This window comes from Ambystoma mexicanum, chromosome 9, assembly GCF_040938575.1.
Source record: "Ambystoma mexicanum isolate Mex_15411 chromosome 9, UKY_AmexF1_1, whole genome shotgun sequence".
NCBI classification, from domain to species: Eukaryota; Metazoa; Chordata; class Amphibia; order Caudata; family Ambystomatidae; genus Ambystoma; species Ambystoma mexicanum.
In genome coordinates, this window is record NC_090931.1 from 914,763,011 (window position 1) to 914,779,888 (window position 16,878).

At 45.2% G+C, this 16,878-nt stretch overlaps 1 protein-coding gene across 1 annotated transcript in view; it reads right to left on the reverse strand.

The window, feature by feature from the left end:
* The window catches only part of ITGA4 (integrin subunit alpha 4), a 911,072-nt gene that overhangs the window by 539,973 nt on the left and 354,221 nt on the right, over positions 1-16,878 (reverse strand). Inside the window, exon 11 of the mRNA XM_069616079.1 lies at positions 13,150-13,244. Coding sequence (XP_069472180.1) covers positions 13,150-13,244 — 95 coding nt within the window. The remainder of the gene's footprint in view (positions 1-13,149; positions 13,245-16,878) is intronic.

Genomic DNA, 16,878 nt, shown 5'->3' on the forward strand with positions numbered 1-16,878 from the left:
GGTAACCCAAGAAGTAATGTCCACTGAAATAAAAATATAACACATCCCAATGAAGGCTCCTGAGACAGCTCAGTAAGTTAAGTGCTTTCTTCAGCTATCTCACAGAATCGAATCCTTGAACCTCTCCCAGGTCGATAAGTTAAATACCATTAACTTTGGTATTATAACAGAAATAAGTACTGTATTTACATGCAAGAGAAGTCTGTCATGAAGCGCTTTCTAAATCCTTATGTTTGTATTATTACTATTATTTTTTTTATTGCTTTAGTTTATTACAAACTTTTAGCAAAACCTAAAACAATCCATTTGGAACACAAGAAAAGAAAATCTATTCTTTACATGTATTTCTCTACTTATGTTTTTTAACAGTTAAAATCCACTGTTCTCATAGGCCTGGGAGTATTTCATTTTCTCTTTACTAATTTTTAATATTACTATTATTATTATGTGTAAATAATGTTAATATTATTGTTACTAGAGAAAACAACAACAGGAAAAAAGCACAATTCATTTAAGAAAAACTCGCCTTCCAGTGTGTCTGTTCCACAGCCCTTGATTTTATTGCACCTGCCAAACTCAGAAAACCCAAATCCCGGGCCCACCTCAACTCATGGTTCACGCCACAGCTGATAACCTTACGCAAGGAAAAAAGGACCCTCGAAGCTCGTTGGAAAAGTAATCCAACGGAAGCTAACAAAGCTTGTATTACCGTAACTACTCTAAATTACAAAGAAGCCATACGTCAGGCTAAAAAAGAGACATACAATAAACATATTGAAACAGCCCAATATAACATTAAGGAGCTATTCAGAATCTTAAAGGAACGTGAATCCCCTGCCACTCCACCTGACACCTGCCCCAAAGACAGCCCTTGGTGTACGAACATTCAAAAGGTCCTCCTTGGAAAAATCGCCAACCTCCAAACTAAAATTAATGATAAAAAAATCAGTCTGCAGGAAAGCCTGTACCATAATACACCCCTGGTTAACATTAACGCCAACCCTGAATCCGTGAAACCATTCAGCTTCACCCCCCTCTCCATCATCGAAGTTGAACACATTATTAATAACCTTAAACCTTCCAATTATGAGGGTGACTCATGCCCTGTCTCCATTATCAAAGAGGCCTCGCATAACCTAGCGCCCTTTATCACCACACTCATAAACTCCTCATTCAGCTCAGTGATTGTCCCGGACAACCTTAAGGATGCCTGGGTTATCCCTCTCCTCAAAAAAACCCACTCTGGATGCTAATATACCCACTCATTACAGACCGATCACCACGGTCCCTTTCCTCTTAAAAATTCTGGATCGTGCTGCTTACTTACAGATCCAAGATTACTTGGAAACTAATAAACTCCTGGGACTGAGGCAATCGGGCTTCCGTCCACGATACAGAACTGAAACTGCTCTTTTAGACCTCAAAACCCAGATTGAAGGCCTAAATGACAAGGGTAAACTGGCTCTCTTACTTCTCTTAGATCTCTCTGCGGCTTTCGATTTAGTAAATCACCAAATCCTATGCCGCCACCTCAAAACCGGAGCCCACTTTTCGGACAAAGCCACAGCCTGGATTACTTCCTTCCTTGCTAACAGATCCATGAGGGTCTTTTCCTCCACCGCCACCGCTGACCCTTCACCAGTCACTTGTGGAATCCCTCAAGGATCATGCGTGTCACCAACACTCTACAATGTGTTTATAAAACCCCTTTTTGACATTTTGGATTATCTGGGTGTCACTTATACTAACTACGCCGATGACACCCAGATACTTATCCCTATCACAGGCGACCACAAAGCTGACTCTCTAGCAATTAACGCCATTTATCAAGTCATCCAGGCCTGGATGGCCCAACACGAACTGTGTTTAAATGACGAAAAGACTGAGCTTCTCATCCTTGGCTCCCACCAAAGACTCAGTAAACTAGACGCATCGTTTAAATCTTTCACTATTGATGGTAACACCATTAAAGTGGCTAAAGACACAAAAACAATTTACATCGACTCTACCCTCTCACTAGCGAGGCAAACCAATGCAGTATCATCGGCTGCCTCTTACACATGCAAGCTTATCACAGTATGCCGTCCCTTCCTATCTCCAGCCAACTGCACTACACTAGCCAGGACCTTGGTCCTATCCAAAATTGACTATTGTAATGCCCTCTACCTGGGCACCAACCAATGTAACATTAAAAAGTTACAAATCATTCAGAACAATTCTATCAGAGCGGCTCTGATCTTGCCCAGGAACCTCCATATTTCTGACACCAGACGTAGTCTTCGATGGCTTTCAGTCTCCCAAAGAATCTCTTTTAAAGCACTTGCACTCACTCACAAAAGCCTTGCCAACAAGGCCCCAAGCTACCTAGCCAGCAGATTCACACCACACACATCTGCAAGACCTCTAAGAAGTGCTCAAACCAATTGCCTTGCTATTCCACGCTTCAACCTCCAGAGATCTGGTGGTCGCAGTTTCCCTGTCATAGCTTCAAAACTTTGGAACTCACTACCTAATTCTCTCAGAGCCGAACCTACCTCCCAGGCCTTCAAGCGCAAAGTCAAAACCTGGTTGTCCGCCCAAGACCCGCCTGGACTGTGATCCTTTGCACATGAGCCACAATTCTCTGCTAACAGCCCTCTGGTACTTCCTTTACTGTAATCTGTACTGTAATCTGTATATATACTACATCTCGTCTATAACTTGGCAAATTTGCTTAATGTGTATTCTTTATCCTTATACAATGCCTATATATTGTATTCCTCCTGTATATTTTGTATAACTTGTAATATTTTGTATATTCTCTCCCAATGTAATGACTGTACATAACTCACTGTCTTGTTTCTATGCCTGTAACTAAGTGACGCGCCTGGATGCCCTGTGGCCTGGTGAGCTATATAAATAAAATAAATACAAATACTTGTTGGCGGGGCCCAGTATAAGACAATTCCGTTCTGCAGCTTTCCCATCCAATTCAATGGCTCTCCCGGCACATCTGCTGACTGTTCTGGGAGTGAGGTATTTTTCAACATCAGTCCCTGCTTTAACTCACTTCGTTTTGGGGACACTGGACTTTCCTTAAGGCTACCAATGTGCAGTGACATTGACTGTTATCTGTGGGTCTAGTGGTTACAACGCGAGAAAGCGTCATGACGAGGTCATGGCGCCTCTCGAATAAAATGGGCTATGCTGGCATGCAGAGGGCAGTGCAGCAGAGTCCCAGGAAGCGGCAACTCATGTCTGTGTCGTCCTTGTGGGCCTTAGGTTGCCGTATGATCACGGCCTTGTACTACAGCCTGGTCTAGGTGCCCCGAGAGCTGAGGCTGTCACGGGCTGGGTGCCCCCAGTCTGTGTGTCCTGTTCCGGTGTCCCAGATCCAGCAGGGTGATCCCTGCATCCCTGAGTGCTGCATGCCCATAACCAAATTGGTCTACCAGGTGATCCTGGTGCTTGGTGTGGTCCGCCCCGGTGACCGGAGGTGGGCCACCATACTGACCCCTGTTTATGTCGATGGTAGCACTACAACCTACCGACCTTCAGGAGAGTAGTGCAGGAAAAGCTCATTTTCCTATTATTTTGTTAATGGGGGGAGAGAGGGCGTTGGTTCCCTACTAAGTGAAGCCCAGACAGGCTGGTGTCAGCAGTACCTTTATTGTTACCTTTTCTTACGTGCACTCATGTTAGCTGTGTGTGCACTACAGTACGCACAATGGCTGGTGATGCTGTTTATGATCCGTTGCTGTGCTTCACTGACCTTTTGGCTATCTTCATCCCAGGGAGGGGCGGGATGTGGATAAATATGGGCATCCTCTTTGTGGGCACTTACCATAGCCTGGGAAGTAGACCTTTTTCTGTTTGAAACTGATTTAGGTTGGGTATGGGGCAGTAGACACCCCAATACACATGCTGGAGCTTGTTTAAAGTAATGCCTGTCCCTGAGCTGACTGTCCATGATTGGAAAGCCGCCCAGCGTTTGGCTATTTTAGGTCTGATTGCCCAAGCCATCTACCTCTGCTCTTCGTTCGACAGGGGGGTACCTTCCATGTTGCCTCCATCCATTGAACCTACAGCTAAAGAAGTTGTCCCCAATGGATCTTACTTCCCTGGGGTCAGTGTTTGTTTGGGTCAGAGTATAAAAGTTTGGTTTGAATGCCTATTGTCTCCATGGTTCCAGTTGGATAACACTGGGTTTTAAGTTCTTCCCTTGCATTTTCATTGTGGTGGAACCTGGGCAAAGGGGTACTGCCTCGGGTCCCCTTAGACGACAGGTATTGGCAGATGCCCGTTTCTTTTTTTCAGTAAACCTACTTTTAAAATCATACAAATGACACTGACTCTATTATTATCTATCACATTTGAGCCTCAATATTCCTTATGTGAGAACTTTGAATACCTTCTGAAACTCCTCCAAAGTAGCCTGAACTTGATGCCTTACTTGAACTTTTTGTAACACATGTTTGTAGGCTAGGGATTGGACACATTAAGCTGATCTACTGCAGAGTGGTACTGTATTATAAGTCATGAGGCCTGTGATGACTGGTGTAACAGCTTCCCCCCTCACTTTAGGTTAGATTATAACAGCGCTTATCTTCACACTGTGTGAATTCTAAGTGTGGAGATGTGCCGCTGTGAACACCAAACTTTGTTTAAGTATGTGTATATATAATTTTAAATATCTTTTAGGACTTTCAATTCATGAATCAGTGTGGATAAATAAATATGCATTCTTTTACTTCTTTGGGCACACAATCTATTGCTTGACAATCCTTCGTGTTTGTTAATTCTACTTGACACCCTGATCTCCTTATGCTAAGCCATAATGTTCAGCCTTGTTACCTAGCAGGAGATTTGTTTGTTTTTGGTGGTAAATCATTGCAGGTGCAATAAGGTTGGCTTCTAAGAATCCTACACCAACAGTGGTTCTGAAAAACTGCCTACCCCAATACATTTGTGAATTATGACTGCGAGGGGGTGTGATTGACAGCTTATGGAGGGGTTCAATGTTCATTCTTCAACAGTGCTTTTTTCACTGGGTTTTTTGCCGAACATTGTTTTCTTTGAAAACCTCAATCGAAAATGTTCTATTTTCTTTTTGGGGTGGATTTCCCTGGGTTTCCCTCCCCATGCCCTCCCTCCTCTATTCATTTGACACTTTTCTTGACCCCCCAACCCCTTATATACCCTTATACACAACCCCCAATATTTTTTGAAAAAAGAATTTGGCAAAACCCATTGAAACAAACACTGCTGATGAATGAACGTTTACCCTATGGAGGCTGCAGCATTTATATGTCGGGTAATAGTCAAGGGGTGAACACTTTTGAGTCTCTCACTTTTAGTCTCTTTATAGCAGTCCCTAAAGTAAAGCTTACAGGTATTCCTCGTCCGTATTATGGGGGCCTCTCCTAGTCTCTTACTCACCCTTGCTAAATTCTACAAGTCCCCCAGCCCTATATTTCTCTTCCAGTGGCGGCTGGTGAGTTTTAAAGCTGGTGGGGCGTAAAGTTCCCAGGTGTAATTTGGGAGCGAGCGTGCGCAGCGCACAAGCCCACTCCACCCAAGGGGATTGTAGGGGGTTCTCTCCCCGGAATTTATTTTGAAAAATGGCCTCCAAAATGTGCTATTTACTGTCCAAAAGCCACCGAAATATGACATAAAAAGCATTAAGTTTTACATACTAATGGTTGTACATTATTCTTACGTGTGCAGGTGTGATGGTGTATTTTACAGCAGCTTGTATTGAGAATAGCTGGTACTATGATGTATGCATACAAAATTCATCATTATATAGTCAGTAAAGAGTACAAGTACAGCAATGAACAGATGACAGTAAATTAAAGGAAGTGTAACTCTGCAACTTTCAGAAGGGGGTGCATGATATAAATGACGTTGTTAGGACTGGAGCCTGGAGGCCTTGTATAAATGCATCATAATGCAAGTTTTGTAATCGCAGGCTGATTATTAATAAACATAAAACAAGGTGCAAGTACCGCAACGGCTCTACCCAATTGCTTTTCAGAAGCAACACTCCATTTAAGTCATTAACTCTCATAAGATTGCTTTGAAAAAACACTGGCTGGCACATTGAGTGCAAGGTTTGATGATAAGGCTTGTTTAATTTGAGCTAAAAGAGTTCCCACAAGGAGGTGTTTTGGACGGGTAGGGGCTGGAAATGAGTGGTCAAATAATGAGACACCTACACGCTTTGTTCCCTCCTCATATGCCATTTCTCCCTATCTGTACTCTAATGCAATAGTTTTGGCTTACAGGTGCCACCTAATAGCCCAAACTAAAAACAGCAGACGCTCAATTGGTTACTCAGGGCAGTGCCATACATACCTGGGGATGGTTACCTATTGTTTACTAAAAAGACTACTTAGCTATAACACTCTTGAGGCTAGTTTGGGGGCTCTAGGCTTTATATAAAAACGTGACCTTTATATGTTGGGGTCTGATTTACAAAAGCGTTTTATAAGGGTGCAATTCCATTGAAAACGCTTTGTAAATCAGGCCATTGGAGTCTGTGGAACATGGCGCAACATCAGGGACCTCAGAAAGACTGCTAAAATCAAGAAATATTGTACAATAAAAGTATGAATGCATAACAGCAGAATATTCTAGAAAGTTTTCATCGTTGCAAGTTAAATTAGCTCCACTGCTAAAATTGACCTTTTGCAGAAAACATATTCTTTTAATGTGCTTTTGCACAAGGGAACCATATGCTTTAATCCTAACCCTCTCAGCCTTGTGCAAAAATGCATCGAAATGTTATTATTTTTGTAATGCAGGACTATTGCAGTTTCTGTACTACGACCCAATGATTTCACCCATGTTGCATGAGTACATGGCACATAGAACGATCAATGGACGTGTTGAAAATCAGAGGGGGAAAAGGTTTTGTAATCTCGCAACCTAGCGAGTGCTCAAAAGGCTAGAACGGGCCCACTCCTGTAAAAGCTAGCAGCTCTCTGTATGCCTTCTCATGGCGCAGTGTGATCAACACTGCAATTGCCAAAGCAATGATGCAGCCAGAGAGCTGTCAGCCAGAGCAGAGGGGCGAGGCAGGAGTTCTCAAGATCAAAGGAGAAGATTCTTATCTGCGGCCTATGTGTTCAGATAAACACCATTACGTATCACAGCTTCGTGAGAGCTGCCGCACTTCACAAGCCCCATTTGAATTCCGTCGTTCCTCCAAAGAATTATATTAGGCTGGCAGAACGGAAAAAATAAAAAAGAAGAAAGTCATTCTTACCTCTCCGCTATCTTAATACGCCTGCGCTGTTTTCATGTGACACTCGGGAACTGGGAAGCTTGAAAGGGGCAAGGGCGCGTCCAGTCACAAGTTTCTGCCGAGGATCAGACCATGCGGTTGAGTTTCTGCATATTTTTAAAATAACCATGGGAGCTTAAAGGAAGAAAGGAAACAAAAAATCGACGGAGCACTATAGCGAGGCCTGATTTCCTCATAGTCCCGTTCCTGCACTGCTTACACAAGCTCCAATCCAGAAGAAGGTTGTGAGGCTCCACACACACGGATTGTCATTGGCTGGTAAGCAGCCAATGACAACCCGAGGAGGTCTCCTACTGCGCTGTTTGCGCAGAATACAAACAGTGAGGGGCCACCCCTCCAGCGCCCCGACAGCCTCCCAAATGAGAGGATGTGATACGTAGAGTGCGTGGTGCTACGAGCTCCACGCACTCCACATGTACATTAAATTAACGAAGTCTACGTAGATCCGGACGCGCCCCGCTGCTGTAGTGGTTGGGCAGGAGCAGGCCTGGCACTGCAGCCCAGCAGAGCAGCAGGCTAATAAATCATGAATCTGCCGTGCTGCAAACATTTATTTAATTCCGCAATGAATCCGCACAGGAAAAAAGAGTTGTTTGTTCTTACCTCAGTGGCGGGGAGGGGGGGCGGCGCCCCCCCGCCCTATGTAAGCGGCCGCCACTGTTCTCTTCCTCTCTGAATGGGTCGACCTCACCTCCTCCCTCTTCTTCCAAACTCCTCCTTCAACATCCACCTCGACTCTCTTGAATCAGCCTCCTTAATGTTCTGTGACCTCTGTGACGCCCATGACTCCCTCTCTCTCACTAGTCTTCCTTCCGGTCCGACCCACTCAGCCGGACACAATCTGGATGCCCTCATCTATGGAGACATCCCTCTCTCTAACTCAGTCACCACCCCCCTCTTCTGGCCTGACCACTCTCTCCTCCCGCATGGCGCGCCTCTGCCTTTTGTCTGAACCTCCCCACGCACTGCCAGCCTTTTTCACCATCATTCGACCGAACAATCGAGTGTCAGTCACTGCTTTTGCTTCCACTTTCATCCCCACTCCCACCCCAGCTTCTGATTCTCCCTCTGACTCTGTCCTTGATAACCTGCACCTCGCCATATCTAAAATCCTCGACATCCTTGCCCCTGTAATGAGGATCCGTCTGAAACCTGCCTCCAAGTGCAACGGCTGGTATGACTCCAATCTAGCATCTCTGAAACGTAAGTGCAGAGTTGCAGAAAGGAAGTGGCAGACCAAGGGTTCATACTCTGACAAACTGGCCTGTTGGTGCTCCAAAGGCAATATCGCTCTTCTATCTGCTCCAAGAAGAGGGCCCACTTCCCAGCCCACATCTCTGAAGCCACTAACAAAACGTCAGAACTTTTCAAAATGTGCAAGTAACTCGCCAATCCAACTGCAGTCTCCACCTCTCTTCTTCCTTCCCAGGCCCTCTGCACCACATTGGCCTCCCATTTCTCATCTACAACTCAGGACATCCTGTCCTCACTCTCCACCACCCTCACCTTGACTCCTATTCCCATGCTCTTGCCTCCATTGGCTCTCCTCCCTCCACCCCTCACATTCTCCTCCCTCCTGCCCAGAGCACCTGATGAGGTATGTATTCTGAATTTCAACAAGGGTAGTACCACATTTCAACATGCACATTTTAGCAAAGGTTTGAGTTTTAACTAGGGCCAAATGTGTGTGACTCACGTGTGAGACTCTGGCTGAATCTAATAGATGCCAATATTGGGAATGCACAGAACACATGCTAGAAAAATAAAGGGTGTTATCACTTTGCACCACGATACCAAGGGTGGGCTGAGTTGAATTTAAATAAAAACTAACATGCAGCTAACTTATCCATGCTAAAGACATTGGGCCTCATTACAAGTTTGCCGGTCTGGTAACAACTGTGCCGGTAAGCTACCAGCACTGTTGTTACCGGACAAGCAAACTATGAGGTCTGCAAGCGGGTGCCTTTTTGCCTGCCAGGTCTGACCTACAGGTCGGAACCGCACCCGCTTGCAGACAATGTCAAATACACCAGCACCATTCACGAATGGTGCTGGTGCATCCGACCTCCCCCTTACCATTGAGTCTAATGGGACTCAAATGGTAATGGGGAGTAATAATTACCGGCACCCAGCAATGGGGATATACCAGGTCTGCCGGGGCTAGAATGCTCTGGTAAGTCCCCATTGCCGGGTGCCGGTAAATTCATAACTCCAGTGGCAGCCGTGCTGATATTTACCCCCATTGTATTGTTTAAAAAACTCTCAGAGCAGGAAAACAGCACTGAGATGTAACTATTGCTCCTGTTTCTAAGCGATCGGGATGAACACGGTCTGAATATTCGTGGGTTGGCCGATTAACAAAAACGGAGGTGCTTTTCAATGATACATGAGGTCACAGAAAGGGGCAGGTATTTCTACAGTTTATGTAGGTTGGATCTATATTCTGGGGAGGTCTCAGGAAAAGGCTTAAAAAGGTTTGCAGAAGGAAAGGCTGGATCTCTGGCGCTCTCTCTCTCTCTCTCTCTCTCACTATCTCGGGCTGCTGGACTTACGCACTCTCTCTCTGGCTTCGGGTTCCTGGCTGAAAGCCGTCTTGGAAGAGTTTTGCTGACCCTGAGGTGAGGTGAAGTGTGCAGGTAGAAAGGCTGGCAGAGGATCCTGTGTGTTTTTCCAAGCTAAGAAGGGGGTGTCCGACAGCTAGACAGTTCGGTACATACACACGGTCAAAGATTATTTTGGTAAGTTCAGTTAATGTGAGGAGCGAGCTAATGTGTGAATGATTTGTGTGAATGATTTGTGATCAGATAGTGTTGAGCGGAGAAAACGTTTGTAGGTGTTGCACTGTACAGTGAAGTCTTAAACATGCATGACTATGTTTATCTTTTTTTGTATTAATGCGAAAAAAATTCAAATGTAATAGAATATTTGTTTCTGGCAAGACTTGTTAGAAGCTCAAAGTCAATTTCCACAGAGCGCTGGCTAGTTACCAAAATACACTGTCCTGAAGGCTCATTTATAAAAAATAAGATGAACACTTTGAAATCTAGCATAGCGAGGCCCTTCCATTGCAGAGAAAAATAACTGAAAGTGAATTGCACTTAGAAATGTTTATTATCGTTTCCTGATTCCCTGATGCAAGGGACAAGTGAACATTTTCCATTGTGTATTAAGTCTGTATTTTGCACATTTCTAACTTCTGATAAAGAATAACAATTCAAAAGTTGAAGTATATCAGAATATTTATTGCGTGTTTAATCTATGATGGTGACACGGGGCACTGGGAATAACCAATAGTGAGTGCACTACCACGTGTCATAGACAACAACAAAACTGGTTATTGTACACTGGGTTTTAGATGGGTTATGTATGTTTGTGAATGTTCATAAATCATTTAAATGGTAAATGTGTTCTGAGATGCACGCCAAAAGGGCATAAAAGTAGTATTGTAAATAAAATACTGTAAATGTACTAAGTCCAGTATTTACTTGCTTTTAGTGATCCCGGTATAAAAACAATGATCAGACAGCACTCCAAAGTTAGGCTCACCACTATACTACAAAAATACCACTATACCAAAAAAATACCAACAACGAAAATACAGCAAAAAAGAAAATATCTCTACAGCTCTCTAAAGTTGTCCGCTCTAAGAAGGTCTCATCCAAACAGGTGCTCCCCTGCTCCTCTAGAACCATTAAGGACAACATCTCCTCTCTCGCCCCAGCTCTTGCTGATTAATTTAACCATTCCTTTGCCACTGGCCCTTTCCATCTATCCCTCAAGCACTCCTTGTGCACCCTCTCCTAAAAAAAAGTCACCTGCTGACCCTTCCTACCTGGCTACCTATCACCCCTTTTCCACCCCCACCTTCTTGAGTAAACTCCGGGAGAAGTTGGTCCTACCCCAACTGATCCTTCATACTGAACTCGCTGGTTGCCTCCATGACCGTCAATCTGGATTCCAGGCATTCAGAGGCATGGAAACTGCTCTCCTGAACACCTGTGAAGATTTGCTGGCAAATCTTGACTCTAACTCTCCTGCTGTTCTCATTCTCCTCGATCTCTCCTCTGCCTTTGACACGTTCACCCATTCTACCCTCATAAAACGGCTCTGCGTACCCTTGGCATCACGTATCGAGCATTGGACTGGCTGACTTCTTTCCTCAATGACCTCCTCTCCCAGTTGCATCTGGGCCTTTACTCATTCCACAACTTCTCTGTCTACACGCGCCGTCGCCCAGGGCTCTATCCTATTGCCATGGCTCTTCAATATCTTTCTTGCCCCCTTTGCTTACCTGATCTCCTCCTTATTTCCTCAGTTCCAGTGTTATGCTGATGACACACAGCTTCCCTTCAAACTTCCCTCTACTACCTACTATTCCTCTTCCCTCATCCCTGATTGTCTGACTGCTATCCAGGCATGCTGTGCATCTAACGACCTCTGTGTTAATGCCATTAAGACAGATATCCTTCTTATAGGGACCCCTGCAGCCTGTTTCCCTCCCACCCTCTGGCCGCCCTCCTTGGTCACTCCACTTTCACCTTCGCCTGAGGCCAAAACCCTCAGGATCATCTTCGACTCCTCCCTCTCCTTCACCCTTCACATCTTGGACCTTGCCCAGAAGGCCCACTTCCAACTTCACCTCTTTAGAGGCATTCTCTCTTTCCTCACCTTTCCCCAGAAGTGCAATGTTTCCAGAGCTCTGGTCCTCTCTAGGCTGGACTACTGCAACAGCCTCTTCCTCAATCTCCCCCTTTCCTCCCTTGCGTCCCCTTTGGCTAATCCAGAATTGGGCTGCAAGACTTAATCTTGGCCTCTAGCCCAGGGACTGTATTGCTCCAGCTCTAAATTCTCTCCACTGGCACCCAGTGGTGGCAAGTATCAAATTTAAGACCCAATGCATCATCCACAAGGCTTTCTGGGGCCTGGGACTATGATATCTCCAACTTTCCCTCCCTAAATACCTCCCTGCAAGAGCCCTCCGCCCCTCTAACTCCAACTCTCTGCTTGTCAAATGCTTCTCCAAGCAGAGAGTGGGGGCAGGTCTCTCTCTTCGGCTCCTGCCTCTCTTTGGAACAGCCTCCCTGCCCCACTCAGACTTGAGCTGGGCCTCCTTAAATTTCCGGAAACTTCTCAAAACTCTGTTTATCTCTACTCCTTTCCCTCTTTGCCTCCCCTGCTAATCAACCCACTGCTGCTGAGACGGGTGGCTCTGACCTTCATGAATCTCACAGGTACCTGGCCCCTGCCCAGTTAACACCAGCACCCCCCCACACCTGCAGCCCTTGCAGGCCCTCTACTGGGCGACTGCGCATCCCACCCGTGGGATTCCCCCGCCTTAGCACTTAACCAGCGGTCCCTCCCCTGGCGCCCTCTGCACTTCCCTCCCGGGCTGTCACCAGCACTTGCCCATACCTTGGTCCCTCACCCTTCTCCCACTACCCCTGCACTTCTCTTCACAGCACTTGCACGTCCGAATATCATAAGGCCTAGCAGGACCACGACTGTATACCTCTGTCTTTTGCCATTATATTTCTTCTCCCTTCCCATTTTGCCTAGTGGCGCCTTGAAACACTATTTTGTTGTACTGGAACCTAACAAATGCTCAATAAATAAATAAATAAATTGGAAATGCATATCATTCTTACAGAGGAACATACACAAATTATAAACAACCGATAACTAAACTCAGACAACCCCAAAACGTTCATGCCACTGGTCTTTCATTATCAAAACGTGGATGGCAAAATGTGGAAAGGTCACTCAAACATTTTGACACAACAATTGGGATTAATAGCTCTTGTCAAACATCATGAAAACTCTGTATTTACTGTAGGAAAGCAGAGCCATTAGCAAGATTGCACCTGTGAGAAGGTTGGCGTTATCCCAGCCTCTCGTCCGTTGTAGATGTATATGGCGCCTTGCAGATCCTCTTCCTGTGGAGCAGCAATAGCTACATCTGCGGAGAAAAACATGGCTTTAAATCTAATAATTTAGCTATTCAAGAACAAAATCCTGTTTTACTATGCTAACTACCAATACATGCCCTTTTCTACCACAGAGGTTGAAGGTGTGTGCTACCAATAAATCTTCCTTGTGATCTGAAATAACTAATCAGCACATGCCACACCGCCGCAGTCCATCTCTTCTCTACCATGTGTCCTACAGTTCCATACACAGATGCCCACAGCCCACTGTGTGCCTTGTTCATGTTCAGAATCTAATGTGTTAGGAGGCTGGTGAGCTATGGGCTCGCTGTCAATGAGACTGGGGGTATCTACAATTGCTTCCCCTGAGCCTTCACATCCCCTGAGACATAAGGAGTTGCAATAATCTCCTTAATTCAGCGATAGACAGAAGGGGATGTCTCCCCACCAACCCAAAAGGCTTAAACACTGATGACATTACATTGGGCTTTCCAGGCTGGCCTACTACATTGCCTGATAGACTGCCTTTTGGAAACCACAACTAATTATAAAAAGCTGTCAGATTAGTTGTCACATCAGGTCAGCACACAGCAAATACATTTGCTCCCCAATGTAAATCCCTGTTCCTCCTTATTGTAGCCACCACAAGTGTAACCCTCGACACCTCTACCATCTCTCCAGCCTGTGTACCCCTCTGGCACCAACTGGATGCTTTCCCACAAATACAATATTCTCCAATGCAGTGTTCTCCAGACTGTCCCTAAATGCCTTCTGCTGTGGCGCACCTTACCAGAAGCCCTACATTATAAGGGAAACCATCTCAGATTTCTGAACTCTGCCTCTTCCTATCCTGACTCCCTTTTCCCCCCTGGGACCAGTCCTTCCTGGCACATGCCGTGAATCCATCTTGCTGTAACAAGAGCATGTTACAAGCATCCTAATCATGATAATACAAGCATTAGGTTACATCCATAAGCAAGGGAATTGTATTCAAGTGCACCAAAAAAAGTTCTAAGCTCATAACAAGCACTATTGCAATTGGATGGCTTAATACTGTAAGGTTATTTGCAGTTATGCTTCATATCTCAAGTTGCAGGTGGAATGGAAGGAGGAGAGTAATCACTTGAGAAAATGGGGTGGGTGAGATGGTGGGGCTGATAGGAAACAATTGAAGGTCAGCACTCCTCGTCTAATGAGTTTAGATGTGTCATTTACAACACTAGGCGTAGTAAGCCAGAATAATACATCAGGAAACCGACGTTCTACATACTAGGTAAACGAGTGACTATTGAGCATAAGTGTTCTCCAACATGTTGATTTTCAATCTTTTATATGTGTTTTTTTTTTAAACCTAAGTGTAGTAAATCACAAAAATAAGTCGGGAAATTGCTGTTTCACACACTGGGTAAAACGTGTGACTATTGAGAATAAGCATTCACCAATATGTTGATCTTGAATTTAAGGTTTGTTTCAACTAAGTACAAGCATTGGATTAAAATGAGAAATGTTTTTCCCAAATTGTAAATGTATTCATTATGCATTGGATTTTATATAAGCATATAAGCATAAACATGAGACTTATCAAGTCTATTTTGAATTAAATTGAAAACCTTGCCCCTGATGAAGAGTTATACTCGAAACGCGTTGGGCTATCTGCACAATAAAAATATGTGTATTATGTGAACCACTGAATGGTCATTTGAAGTTTTACTCTTAAAACTGTCATTTGTTTTAATATACAAAAGTGTTTTGAATTTGCATTTGAAGCTCAATGAGCCACGTGGTCGCCCTGTTTTTAGGATCGCTTGCTTGCCCATTGTTAATATAAAGAACGTGACTCTCAAGACAGTGTGCAGGGGATGTGAGTTCCCTGATAGGGAACTTTAACTCTGGATTCATTGTTTCACAGCCTAGATGCCAAGGTTGTAGCTTTCTCCCCAGGACCTTGAATGACCCATACTTACCCTCTCTAATTAATCATAAACATTGTAAACTCATAACAAAAATGACACTGAGCACACCTAGTTATATGAATTTAACTAGGTGTGCTCAGTGTCAACAATGGTTTGGGGCTAATAAGATGGCAGGAAGGAACTACTTTGCAGTCGCTTCGTTTGGGCATCAAGGTCTCTGGTTCCCACTGGCACAAAGTGACCCAATCTGTCCATTATTTTTATTTTTAAAACAATAGTCATTGGCACAGGCTTTATACATGAGGCTGGAGTATGTTTTCTGGTTTTCCGTTCAGCCAAGTGCCTTGACCCCTCTGGACTCTCCACCTTATCCATGAGGTTGTCCATGATCCCCTCAATTTGTCCATTTCCTTAACAATTGGTCCCGATCCCCCCATGCTGTCCATTTTTTAACCACTGCTTTTGGGATCAATCATCCACTTTTTATTTATTTATTTTTCTCCAGCTCCGCCGTTTGTCAGTTTTTTATCCCCCCCTTTCCCCTCCCCCCTTTGCACTCTTTCCCTCCAGACCCCGTCTCCTTTATAAGGGACCAGGCCCTGTGCGGTACTCACGGAGTCCACGCTCCATTGCCTGACCCCTTTTGAGCTCGAGCATGCTCTGCAATTGTTTTTAGAGGCGCTCGGGCTTCTTTCGCTGCCTCCCGACGCTCGTGGCACACACGGAGCCAGCCGCGTCACGCCGACGCCAGCGTGAGCGCGTTGCTCGCTCTTTTTTACAGGCGATAGGCCTTTTTACATTAGAAACCGCCAGTCTCGAGCTGTACAGCGTGATACAGCTCACAGACACCACGGAGGCCAGCAGCTGCCCCCTTACAGGTACGGACCACACCCAGGCACCATGGTTTAACCGCAATGTTACCTCTGCCATGTGTTCTGCAGCCAAACTCACATACCTGATATTGGTTTGTTTGCTTCCACAGGTACACTTTACCTGCTGTGTAGGTGCTTGTTTCTCCCACATCAGCCCGGTGCCCTGAGCAACCTTTATTCACCGTTCGCCTCCCAGCTAGTACCCTGGCTCAGAGGTATGTTCAGCCTGCCTCCCCACCACTCAGGCACTCAACTTGCACCTGGTTGGGAGCTGGTTGTCCCCGCTACGCCCATTTTGTTCACGAGATAGGGGCTCACTATAACTGCCCTGAAGTGCACATTTCCCATCCATTTGTGTGCACGTTTGCCTCTCACCCCCTGGTAGCAGCTCACCAGTCACCTTAAGAGACTTTGTCTGGCACCCCCTTCTCTTCCCCTTCCCTCACCCTTTGGCGATGAGTCCCATCACAGGTGCCCAGGCACCCCCACATCTCCTGTAAACTTTAACCATTTTAGGTCTTGCTCCTACATGCTCCACTCAATGCATGATTAAGCACCACCCAAATGTTTGCATCAATCTCTTGTTGCTACTTCCCCCCTTTGCTTTTTCCGCCTCATTGATTGTTTTCCCCCTTTTCTCCCCCCCCTCTTCTGTCTCCCCCCAGGAGACACCAGCATTTCTCTTCTTGTTCAGCATCTATCTGAACATTTGGCAAACCTGTTTGCTTTCCAAATCACGGTCCTGAAGAAGATGGCTTGAATCTCCTACGCCATTGAAACCGGTCGACCCCTTTCAGTCATGAGGGCTCTCATGACCCACTTTTGATCTCTTCTACACCAACAAAAGAGACTCTACCTTCTAAAAATCATTCACTGTAGCA